The sequence below is a fragment of the Dufourea novaeangliae genome, unplaced genomic scaffold (assembly GCF_001272555.1).
Source record: "Dufourea novaeangliae isolate 0120121106 unplaced genomic scaffold, ASM127255v1 scaffold235, whole genome shotgun sequence".
NCBI classification, from domain to species: domain Eukaryota; kingdom Metazoa; phylum Arthropoda; class Insecta; order Hymenoptera; family Halictidae; genus Dufourea; species Dufourea novaeangliae.
The window spans coordinates 122,158-148,107 of record NW_015374123.1 but is presented as its reverse complement, the minus strand read 5'-3'; the positions used below and the strand labels follow the sequence as shown (position 1 = coordinate 148,107).

At 33.4% G+C, this 25,950-nt stretch overlaps 1 protein-coding gene across 5 annotated transcripts in view; it reads right to left on the bottom strand.

Moving 5' to 3' along the window:
• The window catches only part of LOC107191215 (acetylcholine receptor subunit alpha-like), a 224,932-nt gene that overhangs the window by 129,797 nt on the left and 69,185 nt on the right, over positions 1 to 25,950 (bottom strand). For all 5 annotated transcript variants that reach the window (XM_015580198.1, XM_015580199.1, XM_015580202.1 and 2 more), the window contains exons 2-3: positions 14,308 to 14,352; positions 2,568 to 2,677 (exon numbers count right to left, since the gene is read on the bottom strand). In XM_015580198.1, coding sequence (XP_015435684.1) covers positions 2,568 to 2,677; positions 14,308 to 14,352 — 155 coding nt within the window. The remainder of the gene's footprint in view (positions 1 to 2,567; positions 2,678 to 14,307; positions 14,353 to 25,950) is intronic.

The window sequence follows — 25,950 nt, the reverse complement described above, 5'->3', positions numbered from 1 at the left end:
ATGCAAGTGGTCACCATTTCGAGTACCTCCTGTGACACAAGAGTCGTCCTTGTACTCCATTACTTAATATCCAATGACCTTGTACACGGGTCATTGAAATCATCGAAACATTCGCTATTCTACTAGGGATAAGAAAATATAGTATGCCGTTTGAGAAAAAGGGATGTGACCTTGATATCTCTGAGTACCCCCACACACAAGAAAATTATGAATGGTATCTTATGGCTCCCTCGACAATGTAAAACTTTGGTAAATAAACTTTTCTCATATCTGCAAAAGTAACGAAAATAGTCCATGTGGTTAAAGTTTTTGTTACGTTTAGGTACGCATGTAAAAAATTGTAGGTTAAGTATACCTACGGGGTTCGCAGTAAGGGTCCAAAAGATATGCAGTTTGGCCACCGCCGATACATATTATAACTGTAGTTTCTAACTATTCATAGTAACAATTACTGTTATAAAGTAATTTATTATTTTACTTCTCTATTTACTATTTGCGGTAACAAAAAGTGTGTAGAACACTTGGACTTTTTAAAATGGAACATCCTATATTTACGTGGCCATATTCGATATAATGCATATATAATAATATTATTTTAAATATCAACTTTGGACTAATTGTGTATTAATAGCTTTTTTTCAGTTAATTAACACTTCTAACTTACAAGGATTCACAAAATCCCATTTATGAAATTCAGAGATGTGTAACCTACACAAATAGTATAGTAACCTGTTCATTGGAGTGTACGTTAGTATCAAAATTAGGTAATTGCTATTGCATGAAGTTTTTAGTAGAATAAGTGGTTTACACGTAATTTGAGATTAAGTTAAGCGAATCAACCTGTATATGATGTTCGTATTTCCCAGAAGGCAGTGCACAGATAGAGGTGATAACTGCACAATGGAGGCGTTCTCGACCTACATAAATATCGGGCTAATGAGAAAATAATGATCCATTTGAGTTCTTCAATATTGCTGCAGTAAACAATATTGTTTACACTGAACTCCCAATGCATTTTGTTGTAACTAAAATCAAATATATCGTACCTCCCAATATCTGTTCAATTTTTTCCCAATATTTTAAAAATTGTATGAAACGAAATAATGAAATATAAATGACGTAATGTTTTGATGAAATAATTTAAAAATACGAATATGAAAAATACGTGTAATGAAATAAATTATGTGAATAATATATATGTATATTGTAATTTATTAACTTGTTATAAAATTCTCCATACTTTCTTCAAATTAATATTGGTAATGTGTTTCAGGTGTAAGGAAGAAAAATTCATAAATAACAAAGCTATATTTGTCTCAACTCATCGCCAGCGATAGTCTTGTTAAATTTTATTCAATTAGTTGATGCATTATTTATGATCGACGAAAATAAGAGTATTTATTAGTATGCTATTTACATTTAATAATTGAAAACAGTATGGTCACACCATTTAACTGCAAAATGCAACAATCAATCATTTCTGCTTAATTTTTAAATTCTATATTCGATACCTATAATTTTCTTATTGTACTATTTCATAATTACAAGACATTAAACACAAGTATTGAGAACGGAAATGAATAAGTATAAAAAAGTAGAATATCGTACATTTTCACAATGTTTAATACATTGTTATATTTCAGTCAGTGTATCATTCCTCGACCTGTACACTGAATAATTTGTGAACATCAATTTCACTAAATCCAACAGATACTGAGATTAATATTCAAATAGAATTTTAAAAATGTAATGTCGCACGCATTGAAATCTGAACGTGTAATTTTCCAAAAATTAAACGGACGAACATCAATAGCCCAATAACACGAACACAGGCAAAATCACTGCGCCAACACTACTTCACATTTTTCCGTAACTTTCAGAACGACGTCGCGATATGAGATGCACTTTGACATCAAATAGACTGTTCTACTTTGAAATGCAATATACACGACGATGGTACCTCTCGTTTGGTCGAGTGGACATTCGTTTCTTCTTTAGTTTGTTATGATATGGAGAGGAATCAACAAAGTTGCGGCGTACGTTGGACACAAGGAAAACACTTACAAGAACCTAAAAGTCTATATCAGGTAAATAAATATTTTCACGTTCGACAAATGAAAAAAAAACAAATTTTTATTTTTATAATACCGTGCACTTATTTGAACTGAACTAAAATGAAAATATAATTATAATTTAAATTAACTCTAAATCAAAGACCAAAACAGCCAACTGGTTGTATTTGAAATCGATTAATGACAAAATTGATAAATACGGGTCCTTAAGGGCCACTACTACTGTTTGTTTCAAATGTTATAATTAATTATTGTTTATCTATATGCTTTAATTTAGTTTATTCTAAGCAAGTATAAATACAGACCAATTTTTTTACTTCTGAATACTTTTTGATATCGTAGAGGGAACTTTGTTGGATTTTTTAAAGAAGTAAATGTCCACACGCCTTTACCTTTTTTGACAGCATGCAATGCCACTACCATATGTATAGATGTAATGTGAAACTATAGAAGATGTAATTAGAATATAGAACGAAGAGGAGCAGGCAAACTCACTTGTTGTAGAGGACTATGTCGGGCCGCCATATGTGGTCGGACGGCACGTGTAACATGTGAACTCCTCCGTACTCCTTTGGCTCCCATCGCAGCTTGTAATCGTACCATGACTTGAAACAACCAACACAAAAAATATGACCATATTATTAATTCGTTTTTCTACAAGCTTAATTCTTATTGACATTTCGTTTATTCATGTGGTTTGGTGTGTACACGGTTTGTCTCAAAAGTTTCCGTATTGAAGTTAAAACGATAATTTTTCGTACGATATTCACGCTTTTTATCGACAATTATTGAAAGCCATTTCCTTCTGAAGTGACGTATTGCTCATGATTAGACTGCGGATTTTATGCATTTATCGCATACACGATTATCTAAAATTTAGTACAGGTAAAATTTTTATAAACTTCATTGAGGTTTTTACTTTTTGCTGATTCCTTTAGAAGCCTTAATAGGGCTATCAAATTTCTATTATATTCGAATCTTTATAAATTTGCTCACAAAAATTGATATTTGCATGAACATCCGCAGTTTACGCATAATAATTATACAAACATTGGAAATAGCTTTGATATTTCTTCTTCAAAATGGGGGAGAGAATAACCGTCGAAGTCCTGCGAATGTCAGAATGATTATAGATTGTTCTTTTCTTGTCTTCGTTTCCAATTTGGGTAACAGGAATTAGATTGATGTAGATGGAATTAGACGAATACGGTGGATAACCAAACTGTGAGATATATTTTTAGACCATAATGTTATGTAAACTCAGAACGTGTGGTGCCAAATGTTTCGACCGTCATCATTTTCATCGTTTAAACAGGATTTATCAGAGCCATTTCCAGAGTTTCTATAATTATTCTGCATAGTATATCTCTTTAGAAGGAAACTATTTTTAATATTTAATAGTAAAGGGCATTATAATTTTACGGAGAACAGCTGTTTCAATTTCAGTGTGGAAACTTTTTGGACAGACCGTGTACATTTGACATTTTACGTAGTGTGGCTTAAAATTGTAGAAACCTCGACCAATTATTAAAACTGCAATACGAATTATTGCTAATACTACAACATAATGAATACAAAATGCACGCAGAAGTTGTTAACTTACTGTAGCGATAAGAAATAAATATGTGCAGTTGTCGGCTATTGAAAGGCCAAGAGAAAAAAATGTGCCATTGAGGAATAAGAAACATTAATTTTGTGTATCCATGTCAATTCGATTACAAATTCTCACGTTGGCTTTAAATCGTGCCCGGAAAGCGGTAGCAATACTGTCCTCAACATCATTAATGAATTATTTCCATTTAATGATATTTAAAGCATTTATAAGTCAGAGAGTAATCGAGATAAATGAAACAGTGATATTTCTACAGTGTAATTGTATTAAAATACTAATTCTACATATAAGTACTATTATTTTTTTAAGTACACTATATGTAACGAACATTGTAGGAACACCCTGTATATTACATAATATTCCTCACCCCTTTTTCGTATGCGTACACATTTGAGTACATTTTTATAGATTATCAAGGAAAATAAAACTCCCTCTGCACCGATGTTAAGAACAGTATCATCATTTATTTCTTTAGTAATCAACAAACATGGAATATCCTATAACGGCAATGGTAACAGAAAAAGTCTTCTCAAATATTTTATAAGTGAACATGATAATTACGACATCATGTCACTTAGGTACCGACGATACCAATTAACCGAAATGATACATCTGGTACATTAATACCAATAATTTGTTATTCCATTGACTCGGATTGAGCCACGAGAGAATCAACTTAACACAAAAATTATTGTTACCGCGCTCCGGAGAATTTATCGAAGTGGCTGTCGTGAATTATATTCCCGCGGGAAATTCATTTCTTCGTTGAACACCCTTTCGTTCAGTCCAGAGATCCACGAATTTACCTTCCGACCAGCCTGAAATTGCATTTACTTCCACCGTCGACTGAAACCGGTACCATCTGAAATCTCTGATACGTTTCTTGAAATATGTAGACGTACCTGTGGTCGACAGGTGGCGGAATCGATTGCTGGAGGAGGCTGGATTCGAACCGTGGAGATTCACAATCACGTATCGATAACTGTGTCCATTTTAGGAGACCAGTCAATATATCGGAAGTAAATTGATAACAATGGTAGCGCACCGATAGCCTTCCTATCCACGGACACGTCCTCTCTTTCTGCTCCCCTATCTCCACTTCCTTTTCCGCTATCAGCTGCTACCCTCTCTGCTCATCAGACCGCTTGTCTTTCTTTCACTCTGTTCCTTTTCCTCTTTGAACCTCGTTATCGCCAGTTCATGCTCCCAAACCTTCGTCATTCATTATTCGATTCTCTCCGTTAGTGTCAAGCGAAAGAATTCAAGTAGGTACTGTATTTCTTGTAATGCTCACGCCGTCATTTTCTTGTTGAAAGTTGATGAAATATATTCGACAAATTTATAATTACAGTCAGAGAAAGTGAGTCCATTTACTGAAGAAATATGTATTATTGATAAGGAAATTGTAAAATTTATTAATTTAAATTTTAAAGTTTCCTAATTATGTAATATTTAATGAGATTTAAATGGGTGGATGAATAATCATTTTGTTGAAATGATGGAAATGCTTTAACAAATGCTTACTATTATGCGAGTTTTGTACATCAAAACTTCTATTCGGTGCACCAAACCAGTTTGCTTTTGAAAAAAATAGACAATATCCACGTTCAAATTTAGAATATTTTGAATGTAAACTCTAATCAAAAATTCAAGTTTACATTTTAACGGTTTAATTAAAATTTGAATTTCTATTTAAGGAACATTAGTGTGGTTTGTTATTGTACTATATTGTTAATATACTGAATTGCAATAATGAAGAATAAGCGTAAGAACGTCCTGCACTTAAAACGCAGTTGCTCCGAAAAAGCGAGTCTGATTGGATCCCGCTGAAGAAATTCTCGACCGAAGTTTCGTGCCCCCGTGGGATAATTGGCTACTAATTAATGGCTGTAAGGCAATCGAATTTCCACAAACTTTATTCCTGGCAAGAGAGAGACCAATATGCTCCTTCGTTTTCGTCCAAAAGTGAAATCTCGTACGGGAATCATGAAATCTTGGACCATTCATTACCCAGGTTCATTTATGGACATATTTTACAGGATGTTCAAATTATCATGATCTACTTATAGAACATATGAAGAAAAAACTGTTGGTATGAACACACTGGTTACTTCATACTTTCTGTTCACAGTAAAGTATTTTTTAGTAACAAATTTTGTGACGTTATGTGGACTTTAATTGTCTAATTCACCTAAAGATATTCTGTTTTTATTATTTCTTTATGAATATAAAATCCTATGAAAGAGAATAAATTGATATCAATATACAGAATTTTTGAATTATTTTGTTTACCTAGTCTGGGAAATAGCGGTGTATGTACATATATATATTAATATTAAATTACATTGTTATAACATACATGTTGAGTAAGCAAAGGTCACTTAACGATTTGATTGAATGTCACTGCGCAACGAGAGTAAGTGGAAGATACATGTAAATAAAATTCTATCAATCGTGAAAGTGTGATGACGTGTGTAAAGTTTTATTGATCCAATCTTAATAAACGTATTCGTTACCTTCTCGTAAGAAGAATTTTGTATAACGTTTTACGAGCATTTAGTCATTTTCTTGGATCATTATAAATGTATATTTATGAAGAACTCATTAATGCTAATATACAGGGTTCAATGTATCCTATTCATTTACCAAAAATTTGACATTGAATTATTTGCATTCCTGTACCGGATGTATACTATCCTTAATCATGTCTACTATACATATATAGGAGGAAGTATTACTATTAATATACAAAATATTTCACATGTCTTGCAAAGTTAAAAAGTATTTATTACTTCTTATAACATTGATAAGATAGTCAAACAACATGTCATAGTAGGTGTACTCAAGACGGAGCTAGACGATTGATACAACGGGATAAAGTACTTCTAAATATGAAAATAAATGGAAAGTGTAAACTTTCGTAAGCAAAAAATAACAAGTTTTTCTTAATGAAAATTGATTCTGGAAAAAATCAAGTTTGAAAATTCGTTGAGCATACTTGTATTATTACAGTTTACTAATATCAACGACTATTTCTACTTACAACAAATTATCCATATACAAGGTCTGATCAGAAATTTCGGGGACTTCATGTATAATTCATTTATTGTTAATCTTAACAATAATTACATAGGATCATCATGATCACAATCTCGCTTTGGCCTTATTCACCTTTGAAATCTTTTTTCCCAGTCTTCGAAAGCGGCGTGACAAGCAGACACCGGAATAAAGTCTAGCACCTCCAGCGGGTTCTTAATTATTGTCTCTCACGTGGCGAAATTCACTTCCCGTTGTCCCATACCCGCCATTATTCAGCCGATCTCTCACTGGCTGACTCCTTCCTCTTCCGTCGCCTTAAACGGGTGCTAAAAGGAAGACGTTTCGTCACGCGAGAGATAATATTTAAGAAGTTGCAGGAGGAACTAGACTTGATTTCTGTGTCCGCTTACCACGTCATTTTCGAAAACTGGAAAAAACGATTTGAAGGTGATCCTGTGTAAATATTATTAAGATTAACAATAAATGATATACAGACAAAGTCTCCGAACTCTACTTGCTATAGCTTTTGCCATCTTTTAGCTACCAATTGGCATCAAAATTTCTATGGAAGACAAATAACATAATACTAGTATCAATTTCTTTAATCATTTTCGCAAATAGAAATAATCAGTCATAAACAGACGTACGAAGAGAAGGGTAGTCAAGTTCATACGTACCAAACAAATTTTTGAACTCCATGTTCTTGAAAATCAAATTTTTATAGGCTCAACAGAGGGAATAATATATTACGCAAATGTCAGAATTCTATTCATTCGGCGGTGCTAAGTAACCGAACTCCAAATGCGCCACCTTCTTTGCAACGGATTTTCAATCAGAAATAGGTACAGCTAATACAACGACATTTCTTAAAATTAATTACATTCTTCACTTTATTTGTTCTTTCTCATGGAGCAACCTTATATTTAACTTCACTGAAAAAACCCATCCCACACAATATAAGATACACAACTGTAGGTTTTCCTAATTTGCGAACCTAAGCTAGAATAAAGGCTGTTATCACCTAAAGACTAAAACCGTAATTTCTCTATATCACAATGGTATCTATCAAAGGTTCAATTCATTGACATTCAATGCAATAGGAAGAAACATTTAAAAACATGAACTAACCAGGAACAAACGGACGATGTAGCTTGGACGACTTTCGCCATTACTCGTGTACCGGGTCCTAGCCGAGGGCAAACCGGTTGTACCCAGATACCTAGTAGGATGTCGCAAACGGTCGGGAGCTAAAGAGGGTGGTTTCGACGTTGAAGGATGGCGTGTCGCTGGGAGACGCGGCCGGAATACCTTGCAGCGCATATACACGCATAAGTGCACACGGATGTGACTCGGTGTAACGATCTGAGCCTCTCGACCATTTCCCACCGACCTATCCATGATCTCAGGCTCTGTCTCTTGTCGAACGTCACAGCCGTCCAAACAAGTGTTTGCCATACGGCGGGGTTATGAATCGTCAACCGAGGATGAATCGGTCTGTCGTTCTTCGCGAAACCTGTTTGTAGGTGGATTGTAATGGGTGAGGGAGCATTTGTGGTTCGGGGCCGGAGAGGACGGAGAAAAATTGCTGGAGGGTTGTCGGAGAACGTGTCGGAACGATTTGTGTCCCGGGAATGAGGACGATTAAATTACATGTGCAGGCTGGGTCGTCGACTTTATCTGGCTGAAACACCACTGCTCTTCCAGATGCCAGGAGAAAATAGAGACTCTAGAGTTTTACGGTTTTTCAGGCGGAGATTTCGTGACGCGAAATTACGTTTTGAAGACCACTGGGGTTTACGTCGTTTTGTTGTTTCATGCCTAGCGAGCAGGGATTTCTGGAGATTCAGGGGCTGTCTATGTTAAAATTGCAACTTACGTGTTTTACGAATTGTGGACAAAAACTGATTCCAAGAATCTCGGGAAAATGCATATGTGAGAGCAAGTAAAAACGATTCCTCCCAGTTGAACCCTTAAATTACGGGTATATATTGGTGAAACTGACTGTCCTAACGTAAAATAATAGCTCAATAAATGATACTAATGAAAATAATAAATAGGTAATAATAATAGTAAATAATAAATACTTTTCTCCACACAGACAACATTATTTGAGTCTTTACGTATTTCACTACTATCGCTTTCACTGTTCATATAACTATACGCGAATGTTTCTTTTTCAATATCCACAGACGACAGCCGTAGTTAAAGTGTTGATGTAACTTTCAAATGATACACATACTTGTATGAGAATGCCAATCAAACAGAATGATAACAGCACTACTTTCGAAAAAATTAACCCATAAAGAACATTTTCTGTTTATGTATAATATTTATGTGTTGCTACATCAAGGTATGGGAGATGAACTGAATCTAAATAATCGAATTAATCATAATTGGTATATACAATAAACATAGATCGACATTGTTAAACTCCGATTCAGTATTCTTTTTTGACTCTTTGAGTATGGAAAAGACCAAAACGAAACGTATGCTGCGAATAATACTCTAACCGTGAAAACGGAAGGTGTTGAGAGTTTTTTTTGGCAAAAATGAGACTAAACATTTTTTAATAATACTTCATTCCAATTAGCGTCAAGATTTGCGCCCAATAGACTATACGTTACACAAGAAATCACTGACCCATATTCTGTGATAAATCAATCACCACATTCAATACAAGTATTGATACCGTACACCATTCCTTTTTGGCCGAAGTTTAAATTATATATAATGAATTTTAATTTCTATTTCTGTCTTAGAAATGTCTGTAACTGTTACAACATTCTAAAATATTTATTTCTAATATCCAATTCATATAATTACTATTTTATGAATTCCATAATTACAACTAATCTTCCAATCGGAACAGCTTTATTACCTTCAAATCATCAAACTTCATCCACTAAATTTCTATTTCCGCAATATCAGTAATATTAATTGATAATGGAGTCGGTGTCAACTGAAAATTTAAATTGTCCTTTGTATGTCGCGGGATGTCTATGAGCGGAAATACGCGACATGGAGCCACTGTCAGTTTCTGCACTGATTCCGTTCCAGAACAAATGTCGCTCAACGTGTCTCCTGATGCGTACGTAGTTTAAATCAGTCACAAATTCTGTGTAATTATTAGGTAACCAAGAAAGTTTTTGCCGTTTTAATAAATGATACGCAAAATGGATGAAACAATCCTTCATTCAGAAGAGTAATCACTTTCGGCTTCTATTATGTACGTTTTTCCAACGACCTAACAAATTTTCTATTCATTTTTTATAAAAAGTTTCCTATCTGGTGTAAAAAGAAAGTGATTTAACTCCCTTTCAGCAACTTGATGATTTTGGAATCGCCGATTTCGTAAACGGTTTTCTACTTCCAAAAAAAGATGATAGTCCGAAGACGCGATGTCTGGGGAATATAGGGGATGGTACGATTGGGCTCTGGTGACCAATTTGAATTAATAAAGTAAACAAAACCAAAGTATTCACTTTGACACAGTCATAAAACTTTAAATGATTAATTTCCGTAATTGTTACAGACCAGTAAATTCCTCTGTTAAATAAGCATTTTTTTAAGCATACATAACCACACTTTTAATTGATAGAAGCTGGCACGTATGTACAGTTTGACACTGGCAAAACCTAGAAACGGCACGAATTTTCTTAGTTACCTGATAAAAATTTTCTGAATGAAGTGGTGTTTAAACTCATTTTCATTGCATAAACAAAATTTGATCTTTCATGAAGGTTTAACGAAAATTTCGTAGAAAATAAAGAAATGTTTGTATTGCATTTATAATTGTAGTACGGGTACATTATTCGTCACCCCTTCGATGATCCAGAAGTCTTCCATCGGATCCCTTACTAGTACTCTAACTTACTCACTCTCGGTAATCCCCTTTCACTTCCTCGTTGACCGACTCAGCCAGCCGTTCGTAATTACACTCTGTATACCCTCACGATGATCTACGACACCTCAGTATCGTGAACATCATGGTAGCCCTTACAATATTACTTAAATATAACACCTAGTTACTAAATGAACAAGAAATAATAACTAATTTTAATATATTAACATATTATTAAGAGGAGACGTATCAGCTCGGATACTGTTAAGATGCGTCTCCACTGGTGTTGGCAAATTCTATACGAATTCTTCTTTCTTTTGGTGCGCTTGTTCGCGTACTGTACCTGAATTGGAATCTGCCGCAGCGAAAGAGTTAATGAGTAACGAATGCACAACGAACAGTCAATGAACTGATTCCTTAAAAAGCTGCTGTAGACAGAATATTTAGTTCTTGTAGGTGTTCATGTAACTGTTCGTGAATTTCTTACGAGCAGTGTTTGCGAAAATATCGCGTAGTGGTCAGGGTAAAGTAGCCTAATACGAGACCTTTTCTAATATGAGACCCCAGCCTATCTCTGTTGCGGAGAAGTCTTAAAAATCGCAACCAATTTAAAAAAATGCACCACAAGAAAACGCATAAGAAGTGAAGTTCAAGTGATGAGTGTGAAGAAGACATTGTTCTGAACGATGAAAGTGATGACGAAGAAAATTATGATGCAGAGTGCTTGTTTTGTATAGGACTTTATTCTTTAGATGCACATGGTGAATAATGGGTTCAGTGTATCAAATGTTATAGGTGGGCTCATGAAGACTAAGGTGCAGACGCAATTAATTTTATATGGCCAATGTGTCGAAACAGACAGACAATATAAGTTTTGACAAGGTGAAACCTGGGTTTCATATTAGGCAACCAGTTTTTGAATTCCTGTTTCTGTATACTTTTAATTTTTATTTTATTATAATGAAACTCTATCTGTTTTGTTATAATTTCTCACATATTGTAAAATTGTACACATCTTACATTTAAAACGTGTATCGTGTTTCAATAAATGTATTTTTAATCGAGAATTATGCGTGCTTAAAAAAATGGGTCTCATACTTACTCTATAAAGACTTTTCAAACTTCTGGTGAGCATTGTTTACAAACAGTGTTCATGAATTATGTACCGACGAATAGAGACCTTTACCCAAACATTAAATGCCGTTTACACGGAGCATGTTTACGTATGGATATTTACTCGCATACACGTGTGTTTCAGTATTATTTCATGAAATATTGTTGGCCACAGGTATTAGGTTCTGCATAAAGTGCCCAAACAATAGTGTTTTTTTATTTACATTACAAATTTCTTCTTCATCTACATTGAAATAGGAAATATCATGTACTATTAACAAGTATTCGTTTTGCCGTATAGGTACAAAAAGGTACAGAGAAATAATAAAACAACTCATATATTAATATCAATATTTTCTTTCTGATATGTACTCCCGTTCGTAAGTATGTATTAGGATACCAGTTCTGACTGAAGGATACTTAAATATTCTTTACAACTTACATATTTTATAATGCTTTTATTAGCTTGTAATAAACATTACTTACTAATTTGTTGAATAGAAGTATACAATTTAAATAAATTATAATAAATCTGCCAATAATTACAATGTGTATAGCTTATGATTCGTTAGTAGTGAAAATTGAAATTCTGGAGACTTATTTAATTAAATCTGTAATGTAATAAATATACAACTAATTATATGTATACCTTATATCAGCGTAAACTTTAACTATTCAGTTTTAACGTACCCAAGAGAATATGTACACAAATTATTCAATAACATTGTAAAGACTATTCAGGTTTATTTAATATTTCCTTTCCAAATATCACACTATGATACAGTAGCTGACACTCTCTCAGCAGTGAGATTTATTAAATCAAAAATTTAATAAAACACCACACCAATAGTTTCACAACGGTGTATAAAATATAAAGCTAATAAAATATAAAATACAAATATTCAATTATAATAGTTGAATCAATAATTCGTAATAATAACTTCCAGAGGCTCCTTTTTAAAATATCACTATATTCCCTAATTCTGCCACTGGATTCACCCAATTACCCCAGTTTCTATATACAACACCGGCGGGAAGCATAAATTTTTCGCGGAGGAAATTAATTTATCCTTACGGACGCGGACGTTCATACCTTCACGGGCGTAAATTGCATGTGCAACGTCTAACGAATTTAGTGGAATTTATCTTTGAAGACGGTCCTCAAGTTGCTTGACGTGGGGAGGAGGACGGAAGATGTTAATTGGTCTCGCTTAGTTATTCTTCAATTACATTTGCTGCTGCACCTTGCTGTCACGCCCCTCGCCCTTTCTTGTTTCAATTCTTTCCGTTGCAATTACACGAGTACGTGTTACTTGGCGAAGTAATTTGCTGTAACAGTGCCGCAAGTCACTTCGGAAAACCAGGACAGCTTCTTCTAGGCGCACAGAAATTACGGCATCTTTGAAATGATTTGTCTATACAATTTTCCCTTTATTTTTTTCATCTGTCTGGTCTTGGAGGATTAGATGTGTTTAAAGTCTAGGATAGATCTGAAATGAGTTAAGATTTACGAATTAGGTAGGGGCGTTAGATTTCGGTCGAATTTGATTTAGGGGTTTAATCGAGTACGGTAAGATTAGATCTGCTTTGATTTTTACTTTCATTTCTTGTCAAATTGAGAGGTTTAGCCCAAATTTCATTGGTACTACTGTGCATAGAAACTGAAACTCGAGGAAATTCTAACAATAAACAAAACGGAACAATACTATAAATGTATACTAAACATCCACGGAAAACACTTGTTCCCTTCTGTTTATTAATGATATTAGATATTATATATTACATTAGATATAATATAAGGTTTATACATTATATTAGATGTTTCATCTTTTCTCGTCACTGCCAAGTGATACAAACGCGAAGAAAATTTAGCGCCATTATTGTGCAGAGATTGCTTTTTCTCTAAATTACTGTTAACTTAATTATTATTTCGTCAATTCCATAAGAAATCTTTCGTTGTAAACGGCTTTATAACCATCAAAGCATCATGATTCAACAACTGCATTTCTATTAATTCAAATTCTTTGGAAACTAATGTGTGAATCATTCATCATCGCAACGACAATGGCTCATTCAATTTCATCGCTGATTCTAATTATTATGTAATGGTGTCTGTGTTGATGAACATTTTCAGTTTCTGAAAGTGTCGTGAATAACCGTTCTAATGTATCACGTAACACATGATTTTTATTCGGATATCGTACAGCGTACATCTATTGTGTCATCACAGCGTGGCGCTTGCCCTCGTCGTAAATTAAAGCGAAATTCTCACTGCGTATTCATTAACGTAGCCAGTTGTTAGCATCTGTTGGAACACTGTCCAAAGTGACCGTTGCTCAGATAGTATCTATGTCACATCATGTGAAATACATTGAAGCACATCTTGTTGGCGACATATGTAGTAATTCTCTTATTTCCATGGTTTTAGAGATATTCAATGTGATGATATTTAATGGTTTACATTTCTATGGTTCACCTTTCAATAGTCAACGACGATTTTGTTGGTATTGTTAAAGTACTTAGAACACTTGTATTGATTGTAACAAGAAAAGCAGAGATGATAGTGTAACTAGGGCCCAATGTGCACAATATTATTAATATTATTAACGCAATAAATTAATATCGCTCACCTGTTCGACCCACAGGTTCGTCGTCATGATTTGATTCTTCAAGTTCTGCAACAGAAAGTAAAGAAATATGTCAGATATCTATCTATCTATCGTTGTATTGCGTAACAGAATAACTGTATTGTAACAGAATAATTTGTATTACTTTATTTATAGTGAAAGGGTCACTTTTCATTTAGTATTATTTATAGAATGATTTAAATTAAATCAATTACTACGGACGTAATAGTTGTTTAATCCTCGTGCATTTTTCAATCAACTAATGCGTTACTATTCCTTAAATTACAACTGTAGATTTTTGAATTGAAGAATTTGCCTATCGCTAAATTATAATATACATGTGCAAGCATGTAAGCTGTTGGTGTTAAACTAATTTCCAAATTTCTAGAATAAAAAGTATAATTAAGAATTAAATATTGGCTTCTAATCAACTTCATCCGAACAGTACACGACGATTAAATTAAATACAATTATATTGCATAAATACAACTAATGAAAAATTTTCTATACAATATAAGATGTTATAAAAATATGTAGCTTTAACAGAAATCGTCCGTGCAATATCTTCGTCTTTTTCCTACATGAAAAAATTGCACAAGCACCTTATTGGATGCTTCCAATATTTGATCTGATATTAGAATCGATGTCTAATAAAAGTTCAAGGAGCGAGAATATGAAAACCTTGCTTATTGCTGCACTGTATATACACATACCGCAAATATCGATTTCTATATATTGCAATTCTCGGATGAACCCAGCGGAACGGCCAATTATAGGTTATCATATTTCTCTCGGACCGTTTAAATGCCGCAATAAACGGATTTTCGATCGTTTTATATTTGTCTTCTTTATTAGCGTGTATAAGAAACTGGTGCACACACCAGAATCGAAAGTTTGATCAAACGCCTTGATTCTAGACCGTACCTTCGTAAATTATTCATTCTTTGGATCGGCGTTCGCGAAACATTTGGGAACGGCTAATTTAAATCCGGCACCCTGCAAGTTTTAATGAGTTTGGTATTCGTTCTTCTGAAGAAGAACGAAACTGTGTGACAGCTGTGAAATGTAAATGCCTCAGAGGTATATACTCAAGTGCCAAGAAAAATAAAGATAGGATTCAATGGGCGAACTTCTCGATCGATGCGAACGTTCGTTTCGGTTCTTCATCGGCGATGTTAATTTTCCCTTTGATGAACGTTCCCTTGAACACGATTAAAACGTTCTTGTCCAACTTTTACAGAAATCTAGAGACGGAAAGGCGCTATTATTCGTTGAACTAATCCTAACGATTATTAATGCTATGAAAAATCGATGTAACATGGAATAATCGAGTATGGTTAATCTGTTAGGTTAGCTACACTTGAAACTCAGTTACAAGATTATCTGCATATTCCAAATGTATACACAAGGCTATAACAACTTGAGCATTAAGTTTGAAGATTAATTTCTTTGAAGATGAATTTCTTTAGCGTTTTCTGTACTAATCAACGAAGTGTTTGGATTTCTTTAAGAAATTAACCTTTCAGAAAATCCATACCTTTTGGTAATTAATACAAAAAATGCTAAAGGAATTGATCTTCAAAGAATTATTATGGTCAAACTGTTATAATTCCGTCCGGTAAATACTGTATGTATGTATATACAATTAATGTTAAAGTTGGAATAAACAATTATAATATTATAGATACATTCACTGTGAACATTTAAAAAAAAGGGTTGCTAATCTGGAAGTGGAAGAAAAATGCATAAACCGACTTTCACATAAGAACAGTTCAACCTCTGCATAAGAAATTAAGACTTATAGTTTATTTTAGAATATTGCAATTGTCTCTTGTAATAACGAGATCGATGAATTTTGGCAATGAATATGGAATTGTTCACACACTTTATAATTGATTATCAGTCTTATCATTTATAAAATCTTTTCCTTATGTTATATTTTCGTTCAATGGTTTACTACTATTTTCTATGTTACTCAATGCGTGTTAATCATAAGGACACACAGCTGACACAGATGGATAAACACGGCTTGTCACTTTCACAGCTGAGGTCCAACATCAACCGTCTTAATCAAATATTTTCCATCGATATCACACCGAGAACATTTATTTATCACAACTGCCTTTGACATCTCGAAGGGAAGCAGTAACACGCGGGCAAATAATGTCATGTCGGAATAGTGACCCGTAGAGCTTTAATAACACACTTACAGTTCCGTAACATGTGGAGTCTGGCACACACATTGATAGAAAATATGCCAGCTATCTTGAAAATGAAAAGTATTTGCTGTTAAAATTTTTAGGATCCAGAAAACCTCAGAATTATTACGAGAAGGAAATTTCAAATAAATGTGCCATTATCTTTATTACTAGATTGCGAATTTGCGATTTATAAAGACAAGAGCAAAAATACGAATTACTTTTTTCTCTAAAGTATCGCAATAGGTTAAGAATAAGAAAAGGATCTCATTACATCTGATGAAAGTTTTGTCTTTCATTGTATTTTACAAAGCAATATAATGTATAAATGCATAAAATCCGCAGTCTATTTAATACGTTCTTTAAAACACTTATTTGAATCAAAATGTATAACGGCTTGAATATCTCATTGAGTGATCACTTTGACACATTCCTTCTTCGTAATTTTTTTAGTAAAGAGGAAGCTACAAATCCATAAAATATAAAATTAAGAAAAAATATAAAATTAAGAAAAGTAACTATTAATAATGCAAAGAAAATTGCAAAGTTCAAGAAGAATTACTACAGGAACGAACATAAGTCCGTGTGGTATTATTTAAACGAAGAACTTCGAACAATCGTACGAATTTTTGTTATGTTATATGATTTTATGTTGAATAAAAGAAATTAATTTTGAATGAATATGCGTTCAAACGAAATAACTGCAAGCTGTATAAACGCTCGAATGAACATCGACATACCGTGTTTATTCGTTGCTCATTACTGTAATCGAATTACATAAATAATCATCGTCTGAATAATCATGGATTGTAATGTATATATTTTACGATTCATTAGTAGTTCAAAGCCATTAATGAAAATCACGTATACCCTAAGATCCAGTTAATCCTATGAAACGTGCGTTAATCATTCGACGCTCCCTTCGTTGCGTCGCTCGTCAAATTCCATTTCTATTGGAGCGTAGGTAATACGATTATCGGGGCTACGTGTCGTGCTCGAAATAGTTTCCGCGATTTTGATCGATCTCGCGAATCTCATTGTCACCGAGTACTTGATGAGGCTTAACGACGTGTGATCGACCGACTGGTCTGAGTAACTCGGAGCTTATTGCACGATATACTATCTTGATGCCAATAGAAAGATTTTTTTATAGGAAATTGTATTACGAAAAAATATTTTAGTGAACTATAGATCGTAAATTACAGCACAATGGAATTTTCTGATGCATAAAATAACAGATCTTCGACATTCCTAATAGTGTTTTGCAAAAGACTGCGGAGACACAAATCTTGATGTTATTATTATTGTTATTATTATCATCATCATACACATTGATAACGTTGGGTTGCCTTGGCTTATTATGAATTTGTAATTACTGAAAAAAGTGTAATGTAAGAAATACTGTAATATTACTACCATATGACGTAGATAACAGCAAAACTAGTTTGCTCGTATATAAATGTATACATACAAAAAAGTGCATTGTTAATTGTATCAATTTACTGCAGATAAAATGATCGATTTTTTCGATCGGAATTCCTATGAATTATTCTTCTCATTTCTCTTTTGCCCATAAAAATTTAGCAGCCCATTTTAATTCAAACGTTCCACCTCAAACAATGTAAAATGCTGAAAATTCTCAAACTAAAATGCGAAATATCAAGGCAAATACGGACACAAAAATGGTTCTAGTGGATGCTTTCGCAAATATCCCATGTTCAGATACGTACATACATGTCGGAGCATTCGTTGAAGACTTACTTTTTGTTGTTGAAATAAACAAGCACAGGTACCGAACCATGGAACGATTTTGTATGCAACGTAAGCGAACGCGATCGTCTAGAAACCAGAAACGAGTTGCACAGAGTGCACACTGGCTGTGACTTCAACGGCCTCTTATCGAAACAGGATTTACTGGAAAATGTGCAAGCAACCTGTAGATGGTTACGTTACGTTCGCGTTAAACGACCCTCTGCCTATCTGCAAAGGTGAACGTGGACCCCTTTTGTGCACGGGGCGCGTAATTATTCCAATTTAACATTGAGATTGCGCGTATGTAAAGCAGCGCATGGAAGGGTTAACCTACGGATGACAAAGGACGGAAGCCAGTAACTGGGGCCATATTGACTGATGCGAAGGAATACCATATTCATTCATTTTGAAAATTTATTTAAACTTTCATCCGTAATTTTTGTAGCATGGAAGCATGTACCTTAGTTTACATTGATCCGTAGGGAGAGTTTAAATATTTATTTAGTTTTTAGACTTATTGAAGACTATATCAGTAACATGTTTTAACAATTACATAAAAAGTATACTAAAAATCGTTTAACGATACATGTTGCAGTTGATACGTCATTACTAGATTGCGGATTTGACATATTTATAGCCTATAGAGCTCTGTAAAATACAATAAGTGACTAAACTTTTACTAGATAGAACGAGTTTTCTATCTAACACTGAACTAAATAACATGCTTTAGAGAAGACAAAATTTCTAAATTTTCTCTTGCCTTTGTGAACTACTTTAGAACATATTGTGTAAAAAAATCCGCTAGTCTAATCATTACACTATCCTTTAAAAGTATTGGAAGATCATTCATAAGTCTTTACGTGTCCATGCATACCTTTTATTATACTCGTATTTATTTATTTATGTATTTATTCGTTAGTTTAAAATATATTACACACAATTAAATTTTTAGACATATTTTAATTGGATATTACGTATATAATTCTGTTTTGTCCATTATTTTCCAATAAAAAATTATTTACTTCTCTGTATTACTTCCTGGGCTGAATGATGTGCTAGCCAACTAATTTATGAAAACATTTACCAATTTAGAACAATTTTTAATTTGTAATGATCATGCAAATGATTAATTAACAAAACAGAGGCATTACTTTGGTACTTAATTGTATGGTTAATACAATCTTGTAAAAAATGAAAGGAGTTAATCAAAGAAGATACTTATAATATACTTTTTAATACATTTCAGAGGCAGTTGCGCTACTTATTATATTGCAAAAACTCATTATGAATAAAAATAAATACGTCGAAGTACATTCCATCTTTACTTTAGAAATTGTTTTCTAGAAATTAATATAGAAAAAATTAGCTACCTATTAAATGGGATACTTGATTGTATAAATTGATTTAAATTAGTGTGATCTATGGGTCACTTTACGTGCATAATACCGTGCCTATTAGAGCATAATATAGGGTGCAATGGAGGCAGAGTAGAGGTATAAACCAACAATGATAAACTGGCTGAAGAACCCTAATTGTATACACCAGAGCTTACATTAAGCATCATTGATTTCAATGTAAAAAATGACAATAACATTTAACGTATACTAAACGGACGTATCATCCAAAATTTATAACCAGTTTTTTTTATAACCATTTTTGAAGACCTATTTGAAGTAGTTACTTCGTTAGCAGTTGATTAATTTTTCTGTGTTTAATCATTGATTTTAAGTCATTCGTTTATACATGTCATTATAACGAACACTGCTTACAGTTTCAAGCAATCAAGTAGAAACTGAACAGTCAAAATCAGGATCACTTTTGCACTTGCATTCCATCTAACGTACCTACTAAGTAATCGTATTGAATATCCACATAAATTGATAAATAATCTGGCACTTTGTTTTATAATGTAGCAGGAAACTCCCCTACACCTAATTTCGCCATGTGAAGAACCAGTGGCAGCTGTACAGGATGAACCATTTAAATAAATCCCGGCGAATATCTTCAAAACCGTTGATGATACCGAAAAATGTTTCAAACAAAAGTTGAATGGTTTCAGGGCAGAAACAATTTGATATAAGTAATTGTTTTAAAAAAATTGTTCATACCCAAAAACTACTAATTTAGAAGACATTTTAATTTCAAGTTTGTCTTTGTTGAAATTAATACTAGAATTGCCAAAGCCACCAAAATGTCTGATTAGTATACTCGTAAACCGATGATTAGAATGTTATAACAATGCATTTGTTCAGATCTTTAACAATGTTTATTGCAATATGTAAGCGAAGAAATGAATTAACTTATAAATTTGTATATTTTCAAAAATTTGTGACGTTTTTCGATCCGATAGAAATAGATACGTTTATCGTCGGTAGTTCGGTTGTAATATCGATTAAAGATCGATAATTCACAGTATTACAACCGTTATCGTCTGCAAGATGACGTACCAAAGAAATTAGAATCTACCGATTAACTGGTAAATAAGACGAACGACGAGCCACAGTGTCCGGTTGTTTCAAGAATTATTTATCGTCCTGGGTCTACGGGAAACGGAAAGTATTTAAAGCGCGTTAATCTACGGACAATGCCGGAATATCGGGGGACGGCGATTTATCGGCGACGCCATTTGGACGCTGCATCAAAAGTCTATTACTCGTGGACACCGGAAACGGCACCAGGGAGAGTGCAATGAACTCTGCAGCTTTTGCATCCTAATCCCCGTTTTATTGAGAATCGGCTGCCGAATAATTACGAGAATACCTGCGACCGTATTGATCTGTCCGAGCTCCTTCCACGTCTAACAAGAATTTACCGATCGCTCACGATTAAAAATACAGTCAAATGTCGAATGTTCGAAGTAACTGACAATGAGAGAGGGATTTCGGATAATCGATCGGAAACACCAGCGATAAGGATTTGTGTTACCAACACTGCAACAAAAAGAAGGCCATTAACTCTTTACGAACACATACCGTCGTACAAGTAACATTAGTAATGTTCAACAAATTTTAACCTTTTTCCTACCTTACAACTGTTCAGAAGCGTTTCTGTTATATCTCTATGAGCTGAATACGATTCTGTGAACAGTTTCTTCCTAGTACGTCCAGTGTTTGATAAATAAATTTGTTTCAAAAAGTGAACATACTGCGGAAAGAACAGTTTTCAGATTCGTATTCAGCTCATAAAGATCTATCTGAACACTTCTGAGCGATTATGAGGTATTTTACGTTTTGAATTTCTATAACGTTCGTTTGTGAGAAGATGAGAATTTTTTAAATATACGGACCATTTTCCACGCGAAGTGAGATCATAGGATTGAAAACTTAAGGTTCAAGAGCTGAATAGAATGTGCAATATTTTATTGGGTTTCTTTCGTTTAATAATAATAACGGTGATTTCCGATCCAATAACACTTTTAGGTATGAGGTATTTTACGTGTTGAACAGTGTTATTGGATCTTAAGTCACTGTTATTATTAAACGAAAGAAAGACAATAAAGTATTGTGTATCCTATTCAGCTCTTGAACCTTAAGTTTTCAATCTTATGATCTCACTTCGCGTGGAAAATGGTTTGTATATTTCTGCAGACGTTCAGCTTTAACACTAATACAGTACAATCTTCATTCTCTAAATTCATAGAAAGGCAAAGCTAATCGAATTCTAGAATCTAGGGAACATTAAATTTCTCAATGTTGAATAAACCTCTACACATGAAGATTTTGTTACAAATGTACATATCTACTAGTAAATAGTTCATATTATACTTCGTTCTTAATGTTTTAAAATTGTTATATCTGATGTCCTTTCATATGAAAAATATTGTGAACCTTTCTCAACTTCCATGTAATTCTCGATCGCAAAGGTAACCCCGCCCCCCTTACCAATAACAAAGTTGTTGCTATAAGAAAGAAAATTAAATCATTATTCATTTTAAGGGTATAGTTGATCGAACGACATAACTTTCACAATACATTTTTTTATATTTGCCCCATCACCGTCAATAAAATGTCATTATTAAATTGTTAGTAGAGAAAAAATAATACAGTTTTGCTCCATTATAAATCAAATAACAACACAGGTGTAAATATTGCCAGAATTAATCTTTGGAATTTCAGTTTATTGAGCAATTTCGTGGAATTTAGATCACTTTGTCATTTACAAAGATCTATCACTGAGTTTCCGTAATTGACCATTTAATGTGAACGCGTTTGATCTGTTACCAATTCGATCTGGTTTACGTCGTTAATGACACATCGATTACATGGGATCGAATTGGAGACACCGTCATGTTTCCCTTGTAATATAGCAGCTGCTCCAAATCTCACACAATTTCAGAATTGATAACAGAATTTCTACCCTGTCATTACTTCGTTGTATTAACCTATTTTAAACCTCGCAGAATGAATCGGTGGAAACCACATATTTTTGAGTTATGAAAATCTACACCCGAAACAAAACAACAAACGGGTAAAATATTCCTGTGAAAATGCAATCAAATTCAACGGTATTGACAGATTTTTGGAAATTCATATCCAATAGTTTATTTATATGATTGTACCAGTAACATACATATTGATGGAATTAAACTATAAAAATGAGTTTGACCATTGCAATGGAATTTGAATTTAATCCCTGCTATTTGAAGTTAAAAATAATCGTTGAAACTTCAACCAGAGTGTTGGAATTTAATTTTGATTCCGGTTTTAACGTCAGAAACTGAATTTTGTAATTCGGCAGAATTAAACTTTCATTTCAAAGTTGATTGCGATGTGAATGTACTCCGACCTAGGTTCGACTAAAATCGGACTGAAATTTGACTGAAAGTTAACTAAACTTTGGGATTCGACTGAAGTTTAACTTATTAATCGGGGGATATTTTAAGGAAATGTGTTTGAAACTAACACCGGTATTAAAATAGAATGAAATGCAGGAAATTTTAATAAAGAAGGAAAGAAACTTAGGAAGGAGAATTATTATGACGAGCTAATTCCTGTCTTGAATTTGACTGAAATCTATTAAAAATTTACTGAAATTTTGTAGTTGGTGTTTAACTTGGAACTTCATTGTTATGATCTGGAGTTGATAGAAATGATTTGAATCTATATTAATACTGTACAAAATTTCTGGTTTATGCATTTTAATAATTCTTCACTCGATAGTCCTTTCATTATTGTTAAATTAGATATTATTTCATAATTGACAAATTGACGTGAAAATGTTTAACTGTTAGTAATATACGCAATAGTAAATTCTCTTGAAACGTTAGCGTTCGAGAATAATAAATTGCGAAAGGCTGCCTCCGCATTCTTAGGCTTCCAATACGAAATTTGATGTATTGCTTCATTGCTTGCTATGGGGAAGGAAATACGAGCTCCGGAAGTCCCAAGAGGCCTCAGTGCTGAAAGAACCCCTTCATGTGAGTGGATTTTTCCGGATTGTCTCAACTGGTTTACCCAACAACTTTTCTGACGATGAGCTTTCAGTCTTGACTTCAGAATATTATTCAACTACGATCCATCTTAAATATAATAATTGGAAATTCATAAAATTTGAAATAAAATTTTTCCGAAATTAAAAGGCTTCAGTTTTGGAATTCAAACGAAAACATAATTGAAGTTGACGTGAAATTTTTACGATTGATACTTGACAGTGACCTTTTATCCATACAATCACCAATATTTGCCTATTACTTTGTAACAAATTTGTTGCATGATACAATAACAGAAAAAACAAATAAAAGGAAAAGAACACGATCAGTTGCAATCACAATCTGACCTCAAAGGTAAAGCATCAGAGTAAAAGCATTCATTTTTGCGACTATAAATTAAAACTTCAAATTAAAAATCTTCAAAATACACACACTATTGTTAAAAGTAAGTATTTTGTCTTATATAACAAGTATTTTCTGGTTAAAACTTCCTTTTAACAATGTTGAAAAAATTATAAAGACGACTTATAAATGAAAGCATATGTAGATAAAATATGTTAATACTTTAATAGTCAGAACAGAATATTTCAATCATTTAAAGCCAAAAAGCTTGCACTCAAACCTTAAATAATAAAATTTTAAAGATTATTCCCATTGAGAGAATTTCTAAAAAATATTGAAAAGTATTTCGAGAACAATAATTCAAAAATAAATTGATATTCATTAATTGAATACGTAACCTCTGAAGAATTAATTTCAGCATTCGTTTCTACCGGAAAGCATTCGCTGTGGTGAATATCACAGAATTCAATTTCACATCGAATGAAAACTGGAACACAGAAAACATATCGATTTAATTCAACCGGTTCCGTGAAACGAGCGGCACAGCTCCGTTGAATAAATTGACCGGACGGAAGTTCTATCTACGAGTGAATTTTACGCGTGTAACTGTCGCCTGTGGATAAAATATATAGGGCGACTAAAAGAACAACAAAACGTTTACTCCTATATAATTATATCGTATCGAACCAATTAAATCCAAAATGATAAGTATCATTGTACACTTTTTACATAAAATATAGTTTTAAGAACAATCCATTGTTTGCCTTAAAACTGATTAAAATTTGAGTGCAGTTTGGTAAAAATTTAATCGAAACTTGATTAAAGTTTATTTCTAATTCGGCCGATATACGCGTGAAATTTGATTGCAGTTAAAAAAAATTCGAAATCAGATTAAGGATGTCAAGTAGAATTCCTGGAAGCGATAATTAATTATCATTCTGCCAATTTCCAAAATAATTCTTCTTCAAAAACAGAATCTCTTCCACTTTTAGAAATTCTTCTATTTTGTAACTCAATTTTAAGACTAGAACTATAGCAGTATTGAACACATGTTGAATTAAATTGAATAATATGTTAATGTGTAGAGTATAAAATACAATTTAGAACAATATAATACAATATAAAATATGCAATAAATTAAAAATCAACATAAATTCCGTCAAAAGCATCTTTGTGACATCCGTAATTGGAAAATAAGAATTCTGAAATTGATCATTGAAACGAGTTTGGTAGTTCTACTGTTAAGGTGTGGAATTCATTATAAATTTCAGTCCACCCGGTATAAGCAGGTCCATGGAGAAGAGGACAGTTTGTAAGGGATTATCCATCCACAGGGAAAATGGTTATAAAGCATGAAATTACTGATGTTCCACAGAAACCTCGGAGACCAACGTGATTAGTCCTCACGGATTTAGGGAAGCCCCTGTGCCAGTTCCGTCTAGGGGATTTTGAAACCGCGTCAACATGATTATGGCCGGGCTGAGGCTCGCGACAAACACTTATCGCGTCACGTTCCTTCCGAATCTACAACATTAACCCCTTGTCTGACGGGTGCAGAGACACTTTAACCTCCAAGTCGGTAATTATTTTTTAAAGTTTCCTAAACGGTTATGCCATATAAAAGTGCCGTTTCTATAGATCGAAACGGTAACGTGTATTTTTGAAAAATAATTTTTATTCAATTGAAACATGCATCGTTACGATTAATAGCTTCCAGCAAACAGGATACTATCTGACACATCCCGTTTCTATAAATTTGGCGTTTTTAGAGTGTAGAAATGTTTCAAATTCTGCAACTACCGATGCTCGATTAGGGAATGATTTCTTTCACAAAAGGAGCTTTAGATGACACGAAAAGTGAACTATTGTTGGGGAAACATCTGGTCAACGCTATAATTAATGCGGGATTTCTTAATTGAATTTAGC